Source organism: Vipera berus (genome assembly GCF_964194415.1).
Source record: "Vipera berus genome assembly, chromosome: 2".
NCBI classification, from domain to species: Eukaryota; Metazoa; Chordata; class Lepidosauria; order Squamata; family Viperidae; genus Vipera; species Vipera berus.
This window is the reverse complement of record NC_138203.1, coordinates 71,688,495-71,711,105: the sequence shown is the minus strand read 5'-3', so window position 1 is coordinate 71,711,105 and position 22,611 is coordinate 71,688,495. Positions and strand designations below refer to the sequence as shown.

General features: G+C 41.4%; 1 protein-coding gene across 1 annotated transcript in view; it reads left to right on the top strand.

The window, feature by feature from the left end:
* PGM5 (phosphoglucomutase 5) overlaps positions 1-22,611 on the top strand; it is a 67,044-nt gene that overhangs the window by 6,000 nt on the left and 38,433 nt on the right. The window contains exons 2-5 of the mRNA XM_081319369.1: positions 11,457-11,619; positions 12,647-12,793; positions 13,975-14,100; positions 21,779-21,969. Of these exons, the coding sequence (XP_081175495.1) occupies positions 11,457-11,619; positions 12,647-12,793; positions 13,975-14,100; positions 21,779-21,969 (627 nt within the window). The remainder of the gene's footprint in view (positions 1-11,456; positions 11,620-12,646; positions 12,794-13,974; positions 14,101-21,778; positions 21,970-22,611) is intronic.

The following is a 22,611-nucleotide window of genomic DNA, read 5'->3' as shown; positions in this document are numbered from 1 at the left end:
ATTTTAATAGCCAAAGGGATCCATGTGAAGAAAGTTGAATATGTTCACGGCTTAAATGCTTCTAATACTTAGAAGTACAAAACATTTGAGTAGTCACATTCTCAATGGATAAACTCTTGGGGTTTTTTAATATAATAAAACAACTGATTATATAGCAGTTGTAAAGTTAGTAGTACAGTATGATGGAACAGTTAATTAACATCTACTGCATGTTAAGCCTTCCAGGTTTGGCCAATTTTTTTTTTTTTTTTTTTTTTTTTTTTCCTGCTTCTATTAAGATAAGGCCCCTTTATGGATTACTGCCTTGTCGTGGCGAAGGGGCTTGCGTAATTCAATGAAGCTATGAGCTATGCCGTGCAGGGCCACCCAAGACGGAAAGGTCATAGCAGAGAGTTCTGACAAAACGTGATCCACTGGAGAAGGAAATGGCAAACCACTCCAGTATCTTTGCCATGAAAACCCTATGGACAGTACCAAAAGGCAAAACGATATGACGCTGGAAGATGAGCCCCTCAGGTCGGAAGGCGTCCAATATGCTACTGGGGAAGAGCAGAGGGCTAGTACTAGTAGCGCCAGAAAGAATGAAGCGACTGGGCCAAAGCCGAAAGGACGCTCAGCTGTGGATATGTCTGGTGGTGAAAGGAAAGTCCGATGCTGTAAAGATTTTTTCTCCATAGGAACCTGGAATGTAAGATCCATGAATCAAGGAAAACTGGACGTGGTCAAACAAGAGATGACAAGACTGAACATTGACATCTTAGGTATCAGCGAACTAAAATGGACAGGAATGGGTGAATTTAATTCAGATGACCATCAGGTATACTACTGTGGGCAAGAATCCTTAAGAAGAAATGGAGTAGCCTTCATAGTCAATAAAAGAGTAGGAAAAGCAATACTGGGATACAATCCTCAAAATGACAGAATGATCTCAGTTCGAATCCAAGGCAAACCATTCAATATCACAGTAGTCCAGGTCTATGCCCCAACCACCAGTGCTGAAGAGGATGAAATTGACCAGTTCTATGAAGCACTACAGCACCTTATAGAACTAACACCAAAAAATGATGTTCTTATCATCATGGGGGATTGGAATGCTAAAGTAGGAAGCCAAAAGATAACTGGAATAACAGGCAAGTTTGGCCTTGGAGTGCAAAATGAAGCAGGGCACAGGCTGATAGAATTCTGTCAAGAGAATACGATGGTCATAGCAAACACTCTTTTCCAACAACCCAAGAGACGGCTCTACACATGGACATCACCAGATGGTCAACACAGAAATCAGATTGACTATATGCTCTGCAGCCAAAGATGGAGAAGCTCTATACAGTCAGTAAAAACAAGACCAGGAGCTGACTGTGGCTCAGACCATGAGCTTCTTGTTGCAAAGTTTAGGCTTAAACTGAAGAAAGTAGGGAAAAACACTAGGCCACTTAGGTATGAATTAAATCATATCCCTGTTGAATATACAGTAGAGGTGACAAATAGATTTAAGGAATTAGATCTGATAGACAGAGTGCCTGAAGAACTATGGACAGAGGTTCGCGACATTGTACAACAGGTAGCAACCAAAACCATCCCAAAGAAAAAGAAATGCAAGAAAGCAAAATGGCTGTCTGAGGAAGCTTTGCAAATAGCTGAGGAAAGGAGGGAAGCGAAAGGCAAGGGAGAAAAAGAAAGATACACCCAATTGAATGCAGAATTCCAGAGAATAGCTAGAAGAGATAAGAATGCCTTCTTAAATGAACAGTGCAAAGAAATAGAAGAAAATAATAGAATAGGGAGGACCAGAGATCTTTTCAAGAAAATTGGAGAAATGAAGGGAACGTTTAATGCAAAAATGGGCATGATAAAGGACCAAAATGGCAGGGACCTAACAGAGGCAGAAGAGATTAAGAAGAGGTGGCAAAATTACACAGAAGAACTATACAAGAATGAGCTTAACGTCCCAGATAATCACAATGATGTGGTCACTGACCTCGAGCCAGACATCCTAGAATGTGAGGTGAAGTGGGCCTTAGAAAAGCTGAGCAACAACAAAGCTAGTGGAGGTGACAGTATTCCAGCTGAGCTATTCAAAATCTTAAAAGACAGTGCAGTAAAAGTGCTACACTCAATTTGCCAGCAAATTTGGAAAACTCAACAGTGGCCACAGGATTGGAAAAGATCAGTTTACATTCCAATTCCAAAGAAAGGCAGTGCCAAAGAATGTTCAAACTATCGCACCATTGCACTCATTTCTCATGCTAGTAAAGTCATGCTTAAAATCCTACAAGCTAGACTTCAGCAGTATGTGGATCGAGAACTACCAGAAGTGCAGGCAGGATTTCGAAGAGGCAGAGGAACTAGAGATCAAATTGCCAACATACGCTGGATCATGGAGAAAGCTAGGGAGTTCCAGAAAAACATCTACTTCTGCTTCATTGACTATGCTAAAGCCTTTGATTGTGTGGATCATAACAAACTGTGGCAAGTTCTTAAAGAGATGGGAGTACCAGACCATCTTATTTGTCTCTTGAGAAACCTATATGCGGATCAAGAAGCAACAGTGAGAACTGGACACGGAACCACTGATTGGTTCAAAATTGGGAAAGGAGTCCGGCAAGGCTGTATACTGTCGCCCTGCCTATTTAACTTATATGCAGAGCACATCATGAGAAAGGCAGGGCTAGATGAATCAAAAGTTGGAATTAAGATTGCCGGAAGAAATATCAACAACCTAAGATACGCAGATGATACCACTCTAATGGCAGAAAGTGAAGAAGAACTAAAGAGCCTCTTGTTGCGGGTGAAGAAGGAGAGTGCAAAACTTGGGTTGAAACTTAACATTAAGAAAACCAAGATCATGGCATCTGGCCCTCTCAATTCCTGGCAAATAGATGGGGAAGAAATGGAGGTAGTGACAGATTTTATTTTCCTGGGCTCCAAGATCACTGCAGATGGGGACTGTAGCCAAGAAATTAAAAGACGCTTGCTCCTGGGGAGGAAAGCCATGGCAAATCTAGACAGCACACTAAAAAGCAGAGACATCACCCTGTCAACAAAAGTGCGTATAGTCAAGGCTATGGTCTTCCCAGTTGCAATGTATGGCAGTGAAAGTTGGACCATAAGAAAGGCTGAGCGCCAAAGAATTGAGGCCTTTGAACTGTGGTGCTGGAGAAGACTCCTGCGAGTCCCTTGGACTGCAAGGCGATCAAACCGGTCAGTCCTAGAGGAGATCAACCCTGACTGCTCTTTAGAAGGCCAGATCCTGAAGCTAAAACTCAAGTACTTTGGCCACCTAATGAGAAGGAAGGACTCACTGGAGAAGAGCCTAATGCTGGGAAAGATCGAGGGCAATAGAAGAAGGGGACGACAGAGAATGAGGTGGCTGGATGGAGTCACTGAAGCAGTAGGCGTGAGCTTAAATGGACTCCAGAAGATGGTAGAGGACAGGAAGGCCTGGAGGAATGTTGTCCATAGGGTCGCGATGGGTCGGACACGACTTCGCAGCTAACAACAACAACATTAAGATAAGGATAGGAAATTATGTTTTGTATAGAATGCTGTATTCTTGGAAGCTCTAGTGGGGATAGGAATGATCAACAATCTCATTGTGAAGTTGTCTCCCTTCAGTTTTAGATTATGCTTTCACTTTGCATCTTTAGCCAGTGCCTCCACTCTGACCTCGGTTCACCAGATAGAGAGGCATTCAACCCAGTTTGAAAATTTCCCGTTCTATATATTAATACATATCTGAAATACATTAGAACTTTCCTGATTCTGGCCAAAAGTCTGAATGTTCCATCCAGTCCCATTCCTTAAGTGCAGGACCTATTTGATTTTCCCCATAGTCTCCTTACCTTCAAACATTCTTCCCAGATATGTATTCATGGCTGTGCTCTCCACTGCATTTCTGGCTTCCTTCTAACGCTGAACTCACCTCTGGTGCATTTCCCACATCCTTTGCTTCTCCTATCTGCCAGCCTCCCTACTCCTCATTGCCTTTCCAGCCTTGTGCTTAGGTCTACTGTCTTTTGTTAGCAAAAGGTTTGTGATGTTGCAGAAAAGAGTCTTTTATTTCTGTTTATTAAATTTATATGCCGCCCATCTCACGATTTGAGGCGACTCGAGTCTTGGGGTCATAGTGTCCTATTAGTTGCAATTTTGGTAATGTAGTTTTGGTATTCCAAACTCACCACTACCAAAACAAAACAAAACAAAACAAAAATATTAGCTTAAGTTAAAATAAAAGCATTAACTCTAGCTGCATCCCTTTGGATGGTGACTCTATTCTCTTTTGGACTAGGACATTTAATTTGGTGCACAAAGCTTGAAACAGCACTCAAATTCCGCTGATACATTCTTATATTAAAGGAAATATTGTCTAGAGTATTGTCATTCCAATCCAGACATTTATTGATTGACTGATTGTGTGTGTGTATGTGTGTATATATGTATATATACAGATACAGTATCTCCTGCCTTAATTTACAAATAACTCAATATTCAGCATACCTTTCTCCTCCTATTTTGCCCACAACAACCCTGTGAAATGAGTTGCTGAGATAAAGTGACTGTCCAAAGGACATCCAGCTGGCTTTCATGGCTAAGATGGAACTAGAATTCATGGTTGCCGGTGTTGTAGCCTAGTGCCTTAACCCTAGGCCAAACTGGCTCATTGTTATTTATTTGTTATGTATAGATTATCAGTAGTGTCTGAAGAGTGGTATACGAACAAACCACATAAAATCTGTACAAAATGTTGATGCATTTGAGGTGCATGTAGTCTTGTGCAGATATGTACAGTCTATTGCATGATTTCTGTGCCTGTCGTTTGGCAACATCAGTACAGTGTGAATTTTAACAATCTGCATCGCTTTCTGGTTACTTGGGTCTGAACTGGATTGTTAACTATGTTTATGTGTAAAACATGTCACACAATGCCCTGTAATGATTTTCTCTGCTTTGCATAAATAAAAAAGCTACTCCACAGTGCACTTTAAATAACAAACCTAATTTACAAATGTATTTGCAATTCTCAGTAAAATAATATGTGATAGTGGCTGATTCTAGTGGTTATTCAGTATTTATTTTGTATTTTTATTCCATCTTTCCTTAACAAAATTTAAGCCAATACGATTGACTTTCTCTCATCCTCTATTCTTTTCAACTCTTACATTTTTATTAACTTATCAAAATTGTATGACCTGTTATTTTATTAATTGCTTGAATGTTTTTAAGCAGATTGGATCAAAAGTTGAATTTGTATATATGTGCAGTGTAAATATGTTTTGTTCTACAAGACATCTACATAAACCAAAACTGGAAAGATTAACCAAGAGTTTGTGGCAATCTGTTCCCATCTTTTTAGCATTGGCACTTCCCCTTGGCAGAAAAGGCTGAGTGAAGAGAAGCCTATATAATATCAACTAGAAATAAGGGACATGGTTTCAAAACCAGCTTCACAAGCATAAAGAAGTCTTTAAAAGGATGAAAAATGCTCCCAAATGGTTGTGCATATAATTTTATTTTAAGTCAAATTTTGAAAGAGTTAGAATGCCCTGAAAAGTTTTATTTTAAAAAGTTCTACTAATGTGGCCTACTCGCGCACGCTTCTAGAGATTTGAAAAAGTTTGTACCAGAGAAAGAGTTTCTCCCCTGTTCTCTGATTAGAGTTAGACTCTGACAACGTTCTGTTAGTCATTCCAAACTCTTCCTTATCCATTTCAATTCCATTTAAACAGTAGCAGAGGTGGTGGCAGCCTCATAAAGTCAAGAAATACAATTTCCTTCCTTCCTTGAATTGCTAGTAATGGAAGTCCCAGTGGAATTTTGCTTCTCGGTTCCATCAGGCTGGAATAGTTCCACATCGTCTAATAAGTAAAATTTAAAAAGGAACATTTGGAAGAACAAGATGACTTAAAGGGAATTTGGAAAATCTCGACTGTTTCTAATAAGGTAGAAATGACAAGTCTTGTTTGCAAAGCATGCTGTAAGTCATAAGGGGCTTATCTCTCACTAAAATGTACATATTTACTGTTACATTAATACCATCTTTTAAAAATGAAATATTATTGTTTTTAGTTTAGCTCTTTCTCAAGGAGATGTATGGTTTTCATTTTATGCATGACTATTAAAGCAAGGGGGAAAAGATGAACTCACTCTTCAGAGAAAAGAATCTGAAGCTGCGCTTGCTTTGTATTTCATTCCAAAATATTCATACAGTTTATTATGCTTTTGCAGCACTTCATTTAACTCATTCCAGCTTGATTATGGCAGTCTTCCTCAATTTGGTGTCCCCACTGTAGTCTTACATGCACTACAGATGATCCTCAACTTACGACCACAATTAGAACCACAGTTTCTGTCGCTAATCAAGGTTGTTGTTAAGGAACTTTGTACACAATTTTGCAAAGTCTTTGCACAGTAGTTAAGTGAATCATGGTCATTAAGTGACATTGACTTTGCTTGTCAGAAGCCAACTGGGAAGGTCACAAATGGCAGGTCACATGACCTCATGATGCTGCAGCAGTCGCAAATACATGCTGGTTATCAAGTACCCAGATTTTGATCACATGAACTTGGGGATGCTAGGACAGTCGTAAGTGCAAGAACTATAAGTCACTTTTTCCAATGCCATTGTAACTTTGAACAGTTGCTAAAAAATGGTGGCAAGTCAAAGGCAATCTGTACATATATACACATGTACGTATTATTCTTATCCTCAGACAGCCCTTCTTGCATTTGAAACTGTGCTTCAACACATGTGGGAGGCATCAGGCTTTGAAGAACAATTTATCTAGTGATCAATTTATTATCAATTAAATATAAATGTTTTACATATTTATTTTTCTGTCCTTTATGTTTCTTATTGGTAATCACTTGAAAATCTGTTCTTATCTAGTGTATTAAGAATGTTTGATGGGTCCTTTTTTCTGAGTGAGCTTAAAAATAATCTATGTAAGTTGCATTCAGATAATTAAAAAAAAAAGGAAAGCGGGGGAGGGAAAAAGAAATTGCCCTTCTGCATTGGTGATATTTTTTTGTATGATGTTTTTGTATAATATTTTCCCACGAATTTTGAAGCTTATTTTCATCTAACAACTTTGTGAGGTAAAGCAGGGGTCCCCAACACCTGGTCCGTGGACCGGTACCAGGCAGCAGCATGCCAGCAACCAGTCCGCATAAACAAGCAAAGCCTCATCTGTAGGATGCAGGCAGCGCACAAAATCACACACTGTCCGATCCATGGAAAAACCTTTCTCCATGGAACCAGTCCCTGGTGCCCAAAAGGTTTGGGACCTCCGAGGTAAAATATAGATTAAGACATGCAAGATCACTCAGTGAGTTTAATGTCTAAATGAAGGTTTTTATAACCTGGATGTGTTGATGAATTTTAGATGACCATGATTCAGTGCTTTGTCTTTGGCTTATGCTACATCAAGGAAATGCACCACAGTATCTCTCATAAACCTCTTTTGAATTTCTAATTGATGAGAGGTTCTCTTCTACATTTTTTGGTGGATAAAATACCACATAGACACAGAGACGAGCATCACCCATCTCCCTCCAACAAGCAAAGAGTTCTCAGTTTGTGCGCAACAAGCATCAGTTTAAAATTAATTATAGTTACCCATCCACATACATGTTTGGATGTGCAGAGAGAATGTAGATCACTCCTTTTTTTCAGCTGTAGCACTGGGAGGAAACCTCAGGTTCAACGTCACTCATCAAAATCTGCTAAGTTCTCACTATGTTAAGGGCGCTAAGCCACATTCTTGAACTCCATATATGGTGATGCTGTTGTTTTGCACACCATAGGGAGACTGGTATTGTGACAAAATTATTATCTCTGAAGACTTGATTACATACCAGCTAGGGGTAAAAGGAATCCCAGAGCTGGTTTTAGAAATCAGAGAGAGCTCTAAGTAGGATTTCTTAGCTGGTTTGATATTCAACATAGTAGATTACTTGCATTTTAGTAATGAAAAAAAGAAAACCATGGTGGACTCTTTAATATGCATATATGCTGTATTCTTCAATAATCTCTGAATAACATGCTTTCCTCTTTCAAAAAATAAATCATTTAAATTCAAGTTTCTTATTTTTCAGACAGCTAGGCAGTTCTACAATAAATGCTTGGAATGGATCAAATCAGAAAATGTTTCAGTTGAAGAACATGAATGCTTTACAACTGGACATTCAGTATTAGATCATGTTCTTATTTTGCAACATCTACTTTTAAGTTGGGATCTGCACAATATGCAGCTTTTAACAATTTCAGAATCACTTTTGCACTTATTGCTACACATAGTGCAAACTTAAGAATGAAAGATGCCTGCTTCTTCTTATATAAAACTTAGTGAGAATTCTAGTTTAAAAGTTAGGTGGATGCTATTATCTTAGATACCAATTGGTCTAAGCCACAGGTCTGCAACCCGCGGCTCTGGAGCCGCATGAGGCTCTTTCAGCTGTCTCCTGCGGCTCCCAGTCCTCTGCCATGTGCAGTCCCCCCCAAAAAAAGTGGGACTAAAAAAGTTCAACCAATCAATTCAAATATGCAGGGTAGGTGCATATCTCGCCTTGGCTCCACTCTTCAGTCAAACCCTGTTCTGCGCATGCACCCATGTATGCGCATGTGCACACATTTTTTTGCGGCTCCCAGTTTTTCCTTTTGTGAGGGAACCGGTTCCGAGTGGCTCTTTCACTGTTTCAGGTTGCTGACCCCTTTAGCTGCATATTGCAAGATAGAAGCACTCAACATTAATTATGCAAAACCTAAAATATTGGTACAATAGAAAAGAATATGTTGGTGTATATACAGAACATAATATAAGTGCCCTAAAATACATGCTTATCCAATTTTAAGAAGTTTAGTTCTTTACATATATAGGAATAGTGTTTCATGCATGGCACACTTAGAGTACATTGTCTCTAGCAACAGAGGTCAGCAACAGGTTGCAGTCCTTGTATTACTCCAGCAGTGCATTATTCATAGGTATTTTCAGCTAGAGTGCAACAGTTTTGTTCAGAGCCCAATTGAGACCATATACGTAGGTCCTTCACTTCCTTTAGAGATTTTTAAAGAATATATTTCAGATCCTATGCAGGAGTGTCAAACCCGATCTCATCGCAGGCTGTATCGTGACGTATTGGGACTTGTTTGCCCTTGCGGGGCTGTGGTGGGTGTGGCCTGCGTGGGGCACATTCAGACCGCGGACCCCATGTTTGACATGGGTTTGTGTTCCCAACATGGACTTAAATCATGAGGCTGATGTGACCAAAATGTAAACTAACATTTGGTTATGCATCATTTTTACTGGTTAAAATTACTTTTTTAAAAAATATTTTTTTTTCACATTTTACATCAGGGGATTAATGTCTCTGATTTTCATGTCTGTGTTTAAGTGACTTGGTTTCATCTATGACAGCGCACATGAAACTGAAGTGCTTTGGTTTCTTCCTTAAAGCAATCCTGAGGTATGTGTGAACATGCAATGGCTGCCTTTAAATAGTGTGCCAAGGAACTGGCTATCAAAGATGATTTCCTTTTTCAAGCCAACTAAATACTTAAGTCAAATATGGTTCCTAAATTCAGAAGAGCTCTAACCTGAGAAAAGTTAATGTTCTTCCAACAGTTGTTTTTGAGGGGAAAATTTCGGCTATCCTGAGATATCTAAACAAAAACGTTGTCTCTGTGATGAAAGAGACTTTGACCTATTAATCCACATTTTTTATATTTATATTTATCATTGCTCTCATGGTAAAGATACCTAATAATACCACATCTAATCAGGCTTCCAATTCACCTGGATCTATTTTATTTACAATTGTTATTATCTAGTCACTATAATTTTATTTCTTTTAGCAAGATTTTGTTTTACTATTTATTAAATATACCATACTTCAACCAATTTCAATATCATAATTATTGTCTTTTACTGCATTTTTTATTTCCTGTCTCATAATTCTTTCTTCTGCATTTGAGCTGGTCTTTAATTGTAATGAAGTACTTCTACTAACTTCTGCTCTTGTCAATTTATGTTATAGTGCCAAATAGCAAATAGGATATTTGCCTCTGAAGTTACTCCTATATTAAACTCAAATAGTATTAGAATAACACTATGAAAGTACAGAAAGCCAGTTTGATGTATTCAATAAGGCATAAGGCTAAAAATCAGGAGACTGTGAGTTCTAGTCCCACCTTAGGCAAAAAGCTGGCTGGATGACTATGGGCCAGTCAGACTCTGTCAGCTCTAGGAAGGAGGCAATGGCAAACCACTTCTGAAAAACCTTGCCAAGAAAACTGTAGGGACTTGTCCAAGGAGTCTCTGAGAATTGGGCACAATTGAAAGGAAGAAAAAAAAAGTATAGTTCAATTAAAGGCTGCTTGCTTACATTAAACACAGTGAGCAAATTATTATTAACTGCATACCCAAAATTATGTCATGCTGTAAGAATGGCATGGGGTTTACTTCTTGATTCACACTAATTTTGGCAAGTACCACACAGCAAGCCAGAGTGTTCGGAAATGCACTGTATTCTTGGCCTTTATTTTTAACACAGAAATATGACTCTGGGTCCTAGCTATCAGTCATTCTTTGATCCTGCTAAGGGCTCCCATGAATGACAGTTGCTGTCTTTTCTCATGCCTATTAAAGGTCTAAGCCTACAGTTGAACTCACATGTTTCAGATTCCTGCATATTGATGAAGCCTAGTTGATTTCTAATGACTTCCATTGACAAAATTACAGACTTCAGCTTTGATTATCATGTGTGACCAATTCTGTTTTTCCCAAACTTTAGTGAAGCTGTACCACTGACTGTCTTTATTAAGATATTCTTCTTAATAAAAACAAATTCTTGGTTATCAATCTGTATTTTATAACATGACATAAATAATTGTTCTAACATTTCTGTGTGACATATTGATGAATGTGCATCATGGATATTGGTTATAATGAAAGGTTTCTCATATTGCTATAATTTATGACACCATTTGATGGCACATAGAGTAATCTTGCTGTAGACTAAGATATAAGGGAACAGGAAGGCAAGTGAACACTATGGAATAGATGCAGATGTATAGCAGCAATCCATGGATAAAACTTACATATATGTGTTCTTTATTCATCAGCACAATCAGAGCAGTGGTGGGATTCAAACATGTGAACAACTGGTTCTCTGTGTGGATGCTGTTTCTGGAAGTCCATTCTGGGCCTGGGCAACAAAAAATTAGCTACCAGTTCTGCCAAAGTGGTGCAAACTGGCTGAATCCCACCACTGAATCAGAGTTGAAAATCCTTGCTTTTTTATCATGGATCAATGACTCAAAATATTGGCTGTGCAGTTTGGATGTCAACCAGTATGATTATATTTGGAACTAAGCTGTCTCTTTTTACAAATAGACATAATCTTCAATAAATGAATGGTGTGCCTTCAACCACCTCTGACATTGTTTTTTTACTGGCATTTAGATTGGAAGATTGATTATTGGGCAAAATGGCATTTTATCTACTCCTGCTGCGTCCTGCATTATCAGAAAGGTCAAAGCTGCTGGGGGGATTATTCTCACAGCTAGTCACTGTCCTGGAGGACCTGGAGGAGAATTTGGAGTAAAGTTTAACATTGCCAATGGAGGTAAGAGTTGTAGTGATGCATCTTATTACAAACTCGGGGGGGTTGGGTTAGAAAAAACCCAAACATCTGAAAAGAAATATGCCTATTATGTTCACCATATAAAAATTTAAAAAATAATGTCTGTCTATTTCTGTCTGTCCAGCCATCCAACTACCCATCATAAGACATCTTAGATTTAAATACAGTATATTTAAACAATGTAGACTTTTCCAACTATTTGTTTTTTGGAATTAAAATCTTTGAATAGACATGTTTTCATCTCTCTTGGTTCCAGGCATGAGATCAGAGATAAGCAGTCTGATATAGTAGCCACAGACACCTCTGTTGACATCTGCACAGCTTCCTGTCTCATTAGATTTCATTTACCTAAGATATTCTTTTAATTATAAATAAATAGGAATCTGATATACTATTAAAAGTTAATAGATGATAACTGGTAGAATGCATCCTGTATGGAAAAAAAGAATGACAAGGAATATTCCCACCAGTTTTTCCTATGGTAAATTAAATGTGCTATTCTCCACATAGGACATGGTGGCCATTTTGTGAGAATATTGCAGATTCTCAAAATTCTAATATGCCCACTGGCTGCAAAATTTTGTACATACCGATAATAGCAATAGTAACAGCACTTACATACCGTTTCACATGCTTTACAGTCTTATCTAAGCGGTTTACAGAGTCAGCATATGGCCCCCAACAAGCTGGGCCCAATAATTGAACTAGATTGAAAAAAATTCCTACTAATTAATATTTGCTGAGACATTAAACCCAAGGAGTTTAATTTGATTTTTCAGAAGAGTCAACATCAGACATTCAATCAGATTTAATCTGAAGATTTCAGAGACCATAAACACCTCTAATAAAATACGCATGCACTGCTAAAATACTAGTTATGTTTATATTATATAGTTAATTTAAACTATATAAATAATATATAACATTTATTTTGTATTTAAGAGCATTTAAACCTTGTTTTGAGGCAATGTTCAAGAATTGATACAGCTTATGTTTATTATATTTTCAGGTCCAGCTCCAGATGTTGTTTCTGATAAAATTTATCAGATCAGCAAAACCCTTGAAGAATATGCCATTTGCCCTGATTTGAGAATTGATTTGTCTCGGTTGGGAAGACAAGAGTTTGATCTGGAGAATAAATTCAAGCCTTTCCGGGGTATTGAATTCTTTTCCATACTGGGGAAAAATTGCAATTAAAACTTAAAAGTTAGTCCTTTAAAAAGTTATTGCATGGTAATATTTTAGAACTGAAATAGGAAATCCACAATGGAAATGTGGCTTTTCCCTTGTTACCCAACTGTTTAAGTTTCACATAAATTTTAGTACTATAAACGCAGTACCATATTGATAATGATCTTATTCTGGCTGTGACTGAAATTCAAACCAACATCTTTCTGTTTCCCTGTTTCTTATTAGATATTCCCATGCTAGATATTTCTCTTCAGGCATTTTACTCCTAAACTTAAAGCACGAGTTGAAATTTCAGTTTCTCATTCTGCAGCCTTTATTTTACTTTGCTAAATTGATTATGGATTTTTGTGGTCATTGTGTTACTAAGCCACATACTGTAGTCATTTTATAGAGTTCTTTTTAATACATGGTTTTATTCTAGACTTTTTGATATTTTGTTTTATTCTATTGTGTGCCAACAGTTATGGAAGCAATATAGTAAGTTTTAGAAGTTATAAATCTATCTTTGCTTGTGCCTTTATCGGTCTTGACATTATTACCACCCAGGGCCCCTGTCTGAGGGAGATAGGCAGCTAAGAAATATGAAATATAAATAAATAAATTAAGCATGTCTTAAGTTATTCTCTTGTTTACTCCTAGAATATCCCAAAAAGCTAACTATGGTAGAATATTCAGAATTGATAAGATCAGATAGAAATTATGACTGAGCAAAAAAAAAAATTAAGTTGGACATTTTGTGAAGTAACCTTTTAAGTAAAAAACCCCTTAAAGTACCCTGAGGTAAGTGTGAAGCATTGTATTCTTGAAAGTGAAACATTCCCAAGGACCTTACTATGTTGACTGAACATGCATGTACATGTGCATGAACAAAATGCACAGAAGCTGATTTTGCTGCTGAAGTGTTATGCAGTTTTGCCCTCTGAATAGTTCAGATAACCCTAGAAAGAATACTAGCCCTGTTGCATTGCCAAATTAAGAAGTGATCTTTGATAAAGGTGCTAGGTTAATTCCCAAAGTGTTTATGGCATACATTTTCATTTATTCAGTGATAAAAGTTTTTGTAGTAATAATTTTTCATTTGGTGTGTACTTAACGACTAAGCACAGTATCCTGACTTACATTCTTTGTTTGATCTTTTGTGCACAGTTGAGATAGTAGACTCTGTGGAAGTTTACCTTAATCTTCTGCGGACCATCTTTGATTTCAGTTCTATTCGAGGCTTGCTAACAGGGCCCAACCAACTTAAGATCAGAATCGATGCCATGAATGGAGGTAAAGAGCACCATTTTAATGCAATATGTAAATCACTGATTTTTAAAATATTGAAAATAAGATTTAAAACTCATACAGTAACTAATTACTATCAATTTATAACAGGCTATAATTCCAAATACATTTGCTAGAGTCTGATCCTTAGGGAATGCAGAGAAATGCACATGATTATGCTGTTAAGTATAGTATTCAAAATGTCTCCCGTCTTTTATGCTCTTAAGGGAGCTATGTATATGGTGAGAGTGGGGCAGAGTCAAAGAGGTGCCTTAAATTTCCTACTGACTTAATTTTGGAGATGAAAACCAAAATATTAGTTGGCTGTGAGAAAAAGCAGTTCTTGAATGTCCAGGACATGTTTTTTTCCAGTTAACTCATGAAAAGTATTTATAGCTTTGTTCTTTTTGAATCGAAAGGACATCAACTATATATATGTTTTCTGAGGTTTTCGCGGGTATTTGTATGTGGATCTTTGGTCATTCGGGTTTTTCCCCGCGTAGAATTGAAGGTGTAGACCTTCAATTCTACGCGGGGAAAAACCCGAATGACCAAAGATCCATATAGATAGATAGATAGATAGATAGATAGATAGATAGATAGATAGATAGATATAGATATAGATAAAAATCTATATCTATATCTATATCTATCTATCTATCTATCTATCTATCTATCTATCTATCTATAAATCTAGCTCCCAAGCCCTTAAGGTATGAACTATTTTCAGCAACTCCACATACACACTGCTACTTCTGTGCTGAGACAATTTATTCTTAACGGTGATATAGTTACTTGGTATGACAAATGCATTTAATGGATTATATGTTGAAGAATTCATAGAAACCCAAATTTTTCAAATGTGGCAAAAGCAACTGGGACAAAGGTGACAGATTAAAAAAATACATTAGTATATTTTTAAGTGTATATACTTTTGCCCACAAACTGGTTTCTTCAGTTTACTCTAAAACCTTCAATAATAGGTTCTAAAATAATTGATTATTATCATCCTGAGAAAAGTTAAATATGCCAAGAGTGTTTATACCACAAATAAATTGTTGAAATGCATTCTTCTATTAAATTCTTATACACAAAGTGATACCACATTTCAACCACTGCCTGTTTTCCATTTGTATTTAAGAAAAATGCCATTCAATTTTTCTTGTCCCCACAAAAATGCAGATACTATAATTGAGTTTAGATATATTACCTCATACCAGCTATTTCCCTCAGCAATTGGCTAAAGGAGATATTTTCAAAGAGCCACAAAATTCTTTGCAGAAGTGGAAGAAAATCTGTCTCTTCCTTTAATTATGTTTGATGTTGGTGTTTAAGTAGAACAGAATTCTTTTTTTAAAAAATCAGTTTCCTTTCATTTCCTGAGGCCATTCTTTCCCCTGCTAAAACATAAAACTCTTTCAATGTGACTATTGCTATAAAATGTCCACTAGTAGAATATTTAATTTGTATCTGATATTATACAGCTATTTCTTAAGCATTCTCGTGGGTTTTTTCCAAATGAAGTTTGTAATTTATTAATATATACCAGATGGTATGTATTGCTGCCCTGTGTTCTCACTACTTTTATAAAATAGCTGGACTTTCACTTGGGAATTTTCAGAGTACAAATTAATCCTGAATCAATCTGCCTTTAAATTAATCACCATGCTAATATGTTTGACTTTGACTGAGGCTTTTTATCATAGAAATGACATATGTAGTCGAACTGGGGTGCATCTGGGCCACCACCCTCCATTTGTGGCCCTAGCAGGTCACCAAATTGTGTGGCTTAAAAAGTGGACAAACTGCCAATTTAGTTTTGCTACAGGTGGCCCTCAATTTATAATTGAGTCCAAAATTTCCATTGCTAAGCAAGGCAGTTGTTAAGTGATTTTTGCACCATTTTGCAACCTTTTTTGCCACAATTACTAAGCACATCATTGCAGTTGCTAAGTGAATCTTAATATCATCATTGGGCTTCCCCCAATGATGTCAGAATCCAGCTGGGAAAGTTACAAATGGTGATCACATGACCCCTGGACAGTATATGCCAGTTGCCACGTGCCCAAATTTTGATCATGTGATCATGGGGATGCTGCCACGGTCCTAAATGTGAAAATTGGTCATGTCACTTTTTCCAATGCGTGGTAACTTAGAACAGTCACCAAATGAATGATTGTAAGTCAATGCCTACCTGTACTACTATAGCAGCATAAAGAACAAAATAAGTGCAAGAAATAACTGAAGCATCGGACATTTGTTTCACTTCCCCAAAGTGCCCTAAAACTGAACCAAACATGGCTCTTATCCAGGGGTCTTCATAATTAGCCCTTTTATGACTTGTGGACTTCAGCTTCCAGAATTCCTCACTGGCTGAGGAATTCTGGGGGGTTGACATCCACAAGTCATAAAAGGGCCAAGTTTGAAGATCCCTGCTCTTACCACTTAGTGAAATTACTGTATTCCTTCTGCAGTAGCTATAGAACAAAAAATAAATAAAGAGGAGCCTATTCTATGTGCTTAATGAACCTCTTTTATTTTCATTTATTTTAGTTTGGTTTTACTATTGTTTTTACTGTAATTTGCTGATGCACTTTAATTTACTGATGCAGTATGTATGTATGTATGTATGTGTTATGTATGCAGGCATCTGCATAGCAACAGCCATCAGGGGGCGTTGGCCTGGACAGTTTCGGCGGGAAACCTAGGGCCAACCCCATTGGCTGTTAGCTTACCTGGCCAGGTATATAAGGAGGCCAGGTAGCCCTCATTCCTCAGTTCACTTCCCCTTCCAATAAAGAGCTGAACTCACACACCGGCTGGCGTCTCTCTTGCGTTGGACCCACTACTCAATAGTGGCGACGAGGATGGGATTGCTGCCGACCAAGAACTGAAGTCACTGGGGAAACGCTCCACGAGCTGAAGGGAAAGGCATTTTTCCTTCTTCCCCCCACGACCGCCAGCCGAACCGGCAACGCCAAGCGCCACATCCACGACCAACTGCCGCCATGGCTAGAGCCGGACAACCCCACGAATTCGAGACCCGCCGCCCCGAAACCTGGACCCGTTACCTGGCTCACGTTGAACTGTACATGCGGTTCAATCAGATATCGGAGGACGGTGCAAAGGCGGCCGCCCTGCTCTGCCTTGGGGGACCAGCGCTGCTGGAAGTCGCCGTGAACCTGTTCCCCCAGGAGGCCATCAACACCGTCGCGTACCGAGACCTCGTGGCCAGGCTCAACGCACATTTCAGGCCCCGGCGCTCCAAGGTGGCCGCACGGTCACAATTCGAGAAAAGGGACCAGCGCCCCGACGAGACCGGCGCCGACTTCCTCGCCGCCCTACGGGAAGCTGCCGTCGCTTGCAGGTTCACAAATTTGGAGGAGCGACTACGGGACCGGCTGATTTGCGGCCTACGCGACAGGCGGTTGCAGGAGCGCCTGTTCGAAAGAGAGGAGGTCTCTCTCCAGGAAGCCGAGGACGCCATCCTAGCCCACGAAGCGGCCTGCGGGGCCGTCCAAGCCTGCCAGGGAAACCGGCCCGGCAACCAGCGTCCACCGGCAAGGGGCCACAGAGGAGGACGACCTGAGCATCGACCTCCTCCAGCGGAAGTCGACCCCCGACCAGCGAGCCAGACGCCCAGACAGGCCCAGGCCTCCCAGCAACACTGCCGTTCCCCAGAGGTGCGCAGGGTGTGGTGGGAACCACATGCGCAGCCTCTGCAAGTTCCGGTCCGCCACGTGCCGGGCCTGCAAGAAAACAGGCCACATAGCCGCCGTCTGCCGTAGCCGCCGCCCCTGAGAGGAGATCCACGAGCTGCAGCCGGAGGAACCGCCATTCGAAGGTACTGGGGCCCCCACCAAAACAAAAATTGGCTATGTTGAGAGCCGGCTGGCCATTAACCACACGGGTAGCCGCCGGCTGCTCAAACCTAAATTAGATTAACAATCCGTTTGCAAGGCGTCCCTTGCAGCATGGAGCTTGACTCCGGATCAGCGGTCTCGATTATTTCGGACGAGACCCTTAACCACATAATTAGCCGGAGCAAGCAACGGATTAAATTACGGCCTACTAAATTAACCCTGACTGATTTTCAGAATTCGCCGGTCAAGGTGAAGGGGGAGGCCACCATTTCAGTGGGGTTTAAGGGTCGCGAAGGGCACCTGGACGTTGTAGTGGTAGAGGACCGCAGAGCCAGCCTGGTCGGGCTGGACTGGTTTGAGGCCCTGGGAATCTCAGTATCCGGGATCCATCGGATCCAGGGGGACTCCGTTGAGGCCGTTTGCCGGGAGTTCGCCGACGTCTTCGACGGGTCATTAGGCAAGTACACCGGGGCCCCCATATCGTTCAAGCTTAACTCGAACGTCTTCCCCGTTAGGGTCCGGCCACGGCGAGTCCCGTTTGCGCTCAAACACAAAATCGAGCGCGAACTAGACAAGTTGGTGGCCCAGGGAATCTTAGAGCCCGTAGATGGAGGGGAGTGGGAAACCCCCATCGTGACCCCCCTCAAATCCAACGGGGAAATAAGGATCTGCGCCGACTATAAGTGCTCGGTGAGCCGCGCCCTAAACCTGCACGCTTACCCGGTTCCCGCGGTCAGCCACGTTCTCGCTTCCCTCCAAGGCGGCGCCATTTTTGCAAGGCTCGATCTTGCACAGGCGTACCAGCAACTCACGGTCACTAGGGAAACAGCTGACATCCAAACCATAGTAACCCATAGGGGGGCGTTCCGGGTGAACAGGCTGCAGTTTGGAGTCAGCGTTGCTCCCGGCATTTTCCAGGAGGTTATGGAAAAGACACTCAAGGGCATTCCAGGAGTCTGCCCCTATTTTGATGACATCCTGATCGCAGGAGCATCAGCAGAGGAACTGGCAGGGAGGCTTAGGGAAGTGCTGGCAAGGCTGCGCACAGCTGGCCTCAAACTCAAAAAGGAAAAATGCAGCATAGGCGTTCCTTCCACAGAATTTTTGGGGTTCAGAGTAGACGCCAGGGGAATCCACCCCACAGAATCCAAGGTGAGGGCCATCAAACTAGCACCCACACCCAAGAACAAAGCAGAGCTTCAGGCATTCCTGGGTCTGCTGAATTTCTACCATACATTCCTCCCACACAAGGCAGCCATCGCTGAACCGCTCCACAGGCTGCTAGACAAACAGGCAACATGGGCCTGGACGGCCACCCATGATCAGAGCTTCAAGGCCCTGAAGGCATTGCTGTCGGACAAGTCCACAGTAACCCATTTCATCGAGTCCAAGCCCATTTGTATCGCCTGCGATGCATCCCCTTATGGTGTGGGCGCTGTCCTAAGCCACCTTGAGCCCAACGGGGCACAAGTCCCCATAGCATACTATTCTAGGACACTGTCTGGAGCAGAAAGAAACTACGCCCAAATAGACAAAGAAGCCCTGGCAATCGTGGCAGGAATCAAGAAATTCCACGATTACTTATATGGCAGGGAGTTCACTGTCTTCACGGACCACAAACCACTCCTGGGCCTGTTCACCACAGACAGGCAAACCCCCCAGATTCTGTCCCCCAGGATGCTCCGGTGGTCCATCTTCCTTGCAGCATACAATTGCAAGCTGGTACACAAGCCAGGGAAGGAGATGGGCCACGCAGACGGTCTAAGTAGGCTCCCCCTAGACACACACGACCCAGACCCAGCACCAGCCACACAGATCCTAGCCCTGCAGGAACTACCCGAGTGCCCAGTTCTTGCCAAGGACATTGCCAGCCACACAGCCACAGACAACATCATGGGCAGGGTGCACTCATGGGTTTGCACAGGGTGGCAGGACAAATCCCCGGGACCAGAGTTTCAGGCCTATTTCATTAGACGCGATGAAATCTCCACACACAAAGGGTGCCTCCTTTGGGGTAGCAGGGTCATCATTCCACCCGCACTACGCGCCAGGGTATTGGACTCCTTACACGAAGGGCACCCGGGGGTGGTCAGGATGAAGGCACTGGCTAGGAGCTACCTCTGGTGGCCTGGGTTGGACAAGGAGGTTGAGGATCGGGTCAAGGCCTGTTATACGTGCCAGAGATCCAGGCCAGAAGTGCCACATGCACCAGTACACCGGTGGGAGGCCACACACACGCCATGGTCCCGCATTCACATTGACTATGCGGGGCCATTCCAGGGTCAACTATTTTTAGTAGTGGTGGACAGTCACTCCAAGTGGTTAGAGGTAGTCCCTGTCCCCAACATGACCTCGGGGAGGACAATCCAGGTGCTCAGAGCTCTCTTTGCCACACACGGCCTCCCCGACGTAATTGTGTCTGATAATGGGCCTCAGTTTACTGCTGCTGATTTCCAGGCGTTCTTGAAGGCGAACTGGATTAGACACGCCACCTCCGCGCCTTTCCATCCATCTACCAACGGGCAGGCCGAACGGATGGTAAGGACGACCAAAGACACACTCCGGCGCATCATCAGCGGGGACTGGCACCACAGACTGGCCAAATTTTTACTAGCCCAACACACAACACCATGCGTGGCTACCGGCAAGAGCCCAGCAGAACTGCGATGGGGACGGCGCCTCATCACCAAGCTGGACCGCCTACACCCAGACCGGGTAGCAGCCGAAACCGGAAGGGCAACATCACCATCATCACCATCACCACCAGCATCACTACCATCACCATTGCCATCATCACCCACACACAGGGTCCTCAACCTGGGGGACCTGGTCTGGGCAAGGAACTATGGGGCTGGACATCCTTGGGTTCCGGGGACAGTGGTCGGGAAAACAGGACCCCTTTCGTACATTGTAGGGGTGGAGGGGGACAGACGCATAAGGCGACACATCGATCAGCTCAGAGGAAGAGTCCCTGAGCACGTCACACACGTCCCTGAACTCAACGCACACGATCAACAGGAGGACCACACTCCAGGAGGGGTCAACCCAGCTGAGGACGTCACAGGGCAGGGACCAGAGGAGGAGGACTTCCTGATGCCGGCTCCTTGCAGCCCTGCACAAAGGCCTCAGGAACCCACGGTCCAAGCCCAGGGGCCAAGCACACCCAGACGATCCACCCGTCCACACAGGACACCAGCCTACCTGTCGGACTATGTGTGCAAGTGACCCTCACACAAGGACACCACTGTTTTTTTTATATATATACTCATAGTTAGAGTAGTTGCATGTTGTTGTTGTTATGTGGGTCTTCTCTAAGGGGGGAGGGGTGTTATGTATGCAGGCATCTGCATAGCAACAGCCATCAGGGGGCGTTGGCCTGGACAGTTTCGGCGGGAAACCTAGGGCCAACCCCATTGGCTGTTAGCTTACCTGGCCAGGTATATAAGGAGGCCAGGTAGCCCTCATTCCTCAGTTCACTTCCCCTTCCAATAAAGAGCTGAACTCACACACCGGCTGGCGTCTCTCTTGCGTCGGACCCACTACTCAATAGTATGTATGTATATATGTATATAATCCCTAAATTATTTGGTAATGAACAGATCTTTCATAGCCTTCATCTTTTCAAAGGAGATTAGATGACCAAATATGCATATAAATACAGAGGCATTTTTGTAGAGAATTGCAGGATGTCTTGTTTAATAGAGAGTTATATAATACCCTGTTTAATGCAAATTGGTTCCATTTTTTAAATACACAAAGGTGTTCATTCTGAATATTTATTTGAAAATGGTCTTTAAATTGAAGGCAAATCCCTTTTGCAGTGATGGGCCCCTATGTCCGGAGAATCCTGTGTGATGAATTGGGAGCACCGGCTAATTCTGCGGTTGATTGTGTCCCTCTGGAAGATTTTGGTGGCCAGCACCCTGATCCAAACCTAACATATGCAACTTCCTTGTTGGAAGCAATGAAAGGAGGAGAGTACGGATTTGGAGCTGCGTTTGATGCTGATGGGGTAGGTTTGGGGAAGCTAAATTCATAGCTGAAAGTGAGTAACAACTGTCCAAAGATTTCTATCTTTTACATAGATATTAGGCTTTCATCTAAACGCAGGAGAAATTAATAGTTTATGTAGTCCCTCACTGTTATGAACGATTCAGTGGTTCAACGATGTTCAGTGCTAAAATATTTAGAGTTCCAAAATATATCATTTAGTTGCTCCCACAGAATCAACTATAGATTTTTCAAGTTCATAACGTATTAGAATATACATTTCAAGTTCATAATGTATACAATGGATTTTCCAAACAGATGCTTGCATCTGTTTGATAGTATTGGAAGTGCTTGGCAGTTAGAATTGGAAAATTGATTTTTCTATACCGCACCTCACTTGTATTTTTTTTTTCCATTTTTCATTCTTCATAGTCATTACCAAAATAATTTCCAGTTCTTTCTAGAACAATGAAAGGGTTTTTTTCTGATTTAATCAGTAAGAAACAGATGAAGAAATCAGTATAAAAGATACTTTGGAGGCACATTTTTAACTCCTTTGTTTAGGGCGTGAAGAACTTTTTACCAAGTATTGTGTGACCATTTTAGGAAGTTTAGTACTTCCAGTTAAATTCAATTCTTTATCTCATCCTAACATATAGTTATT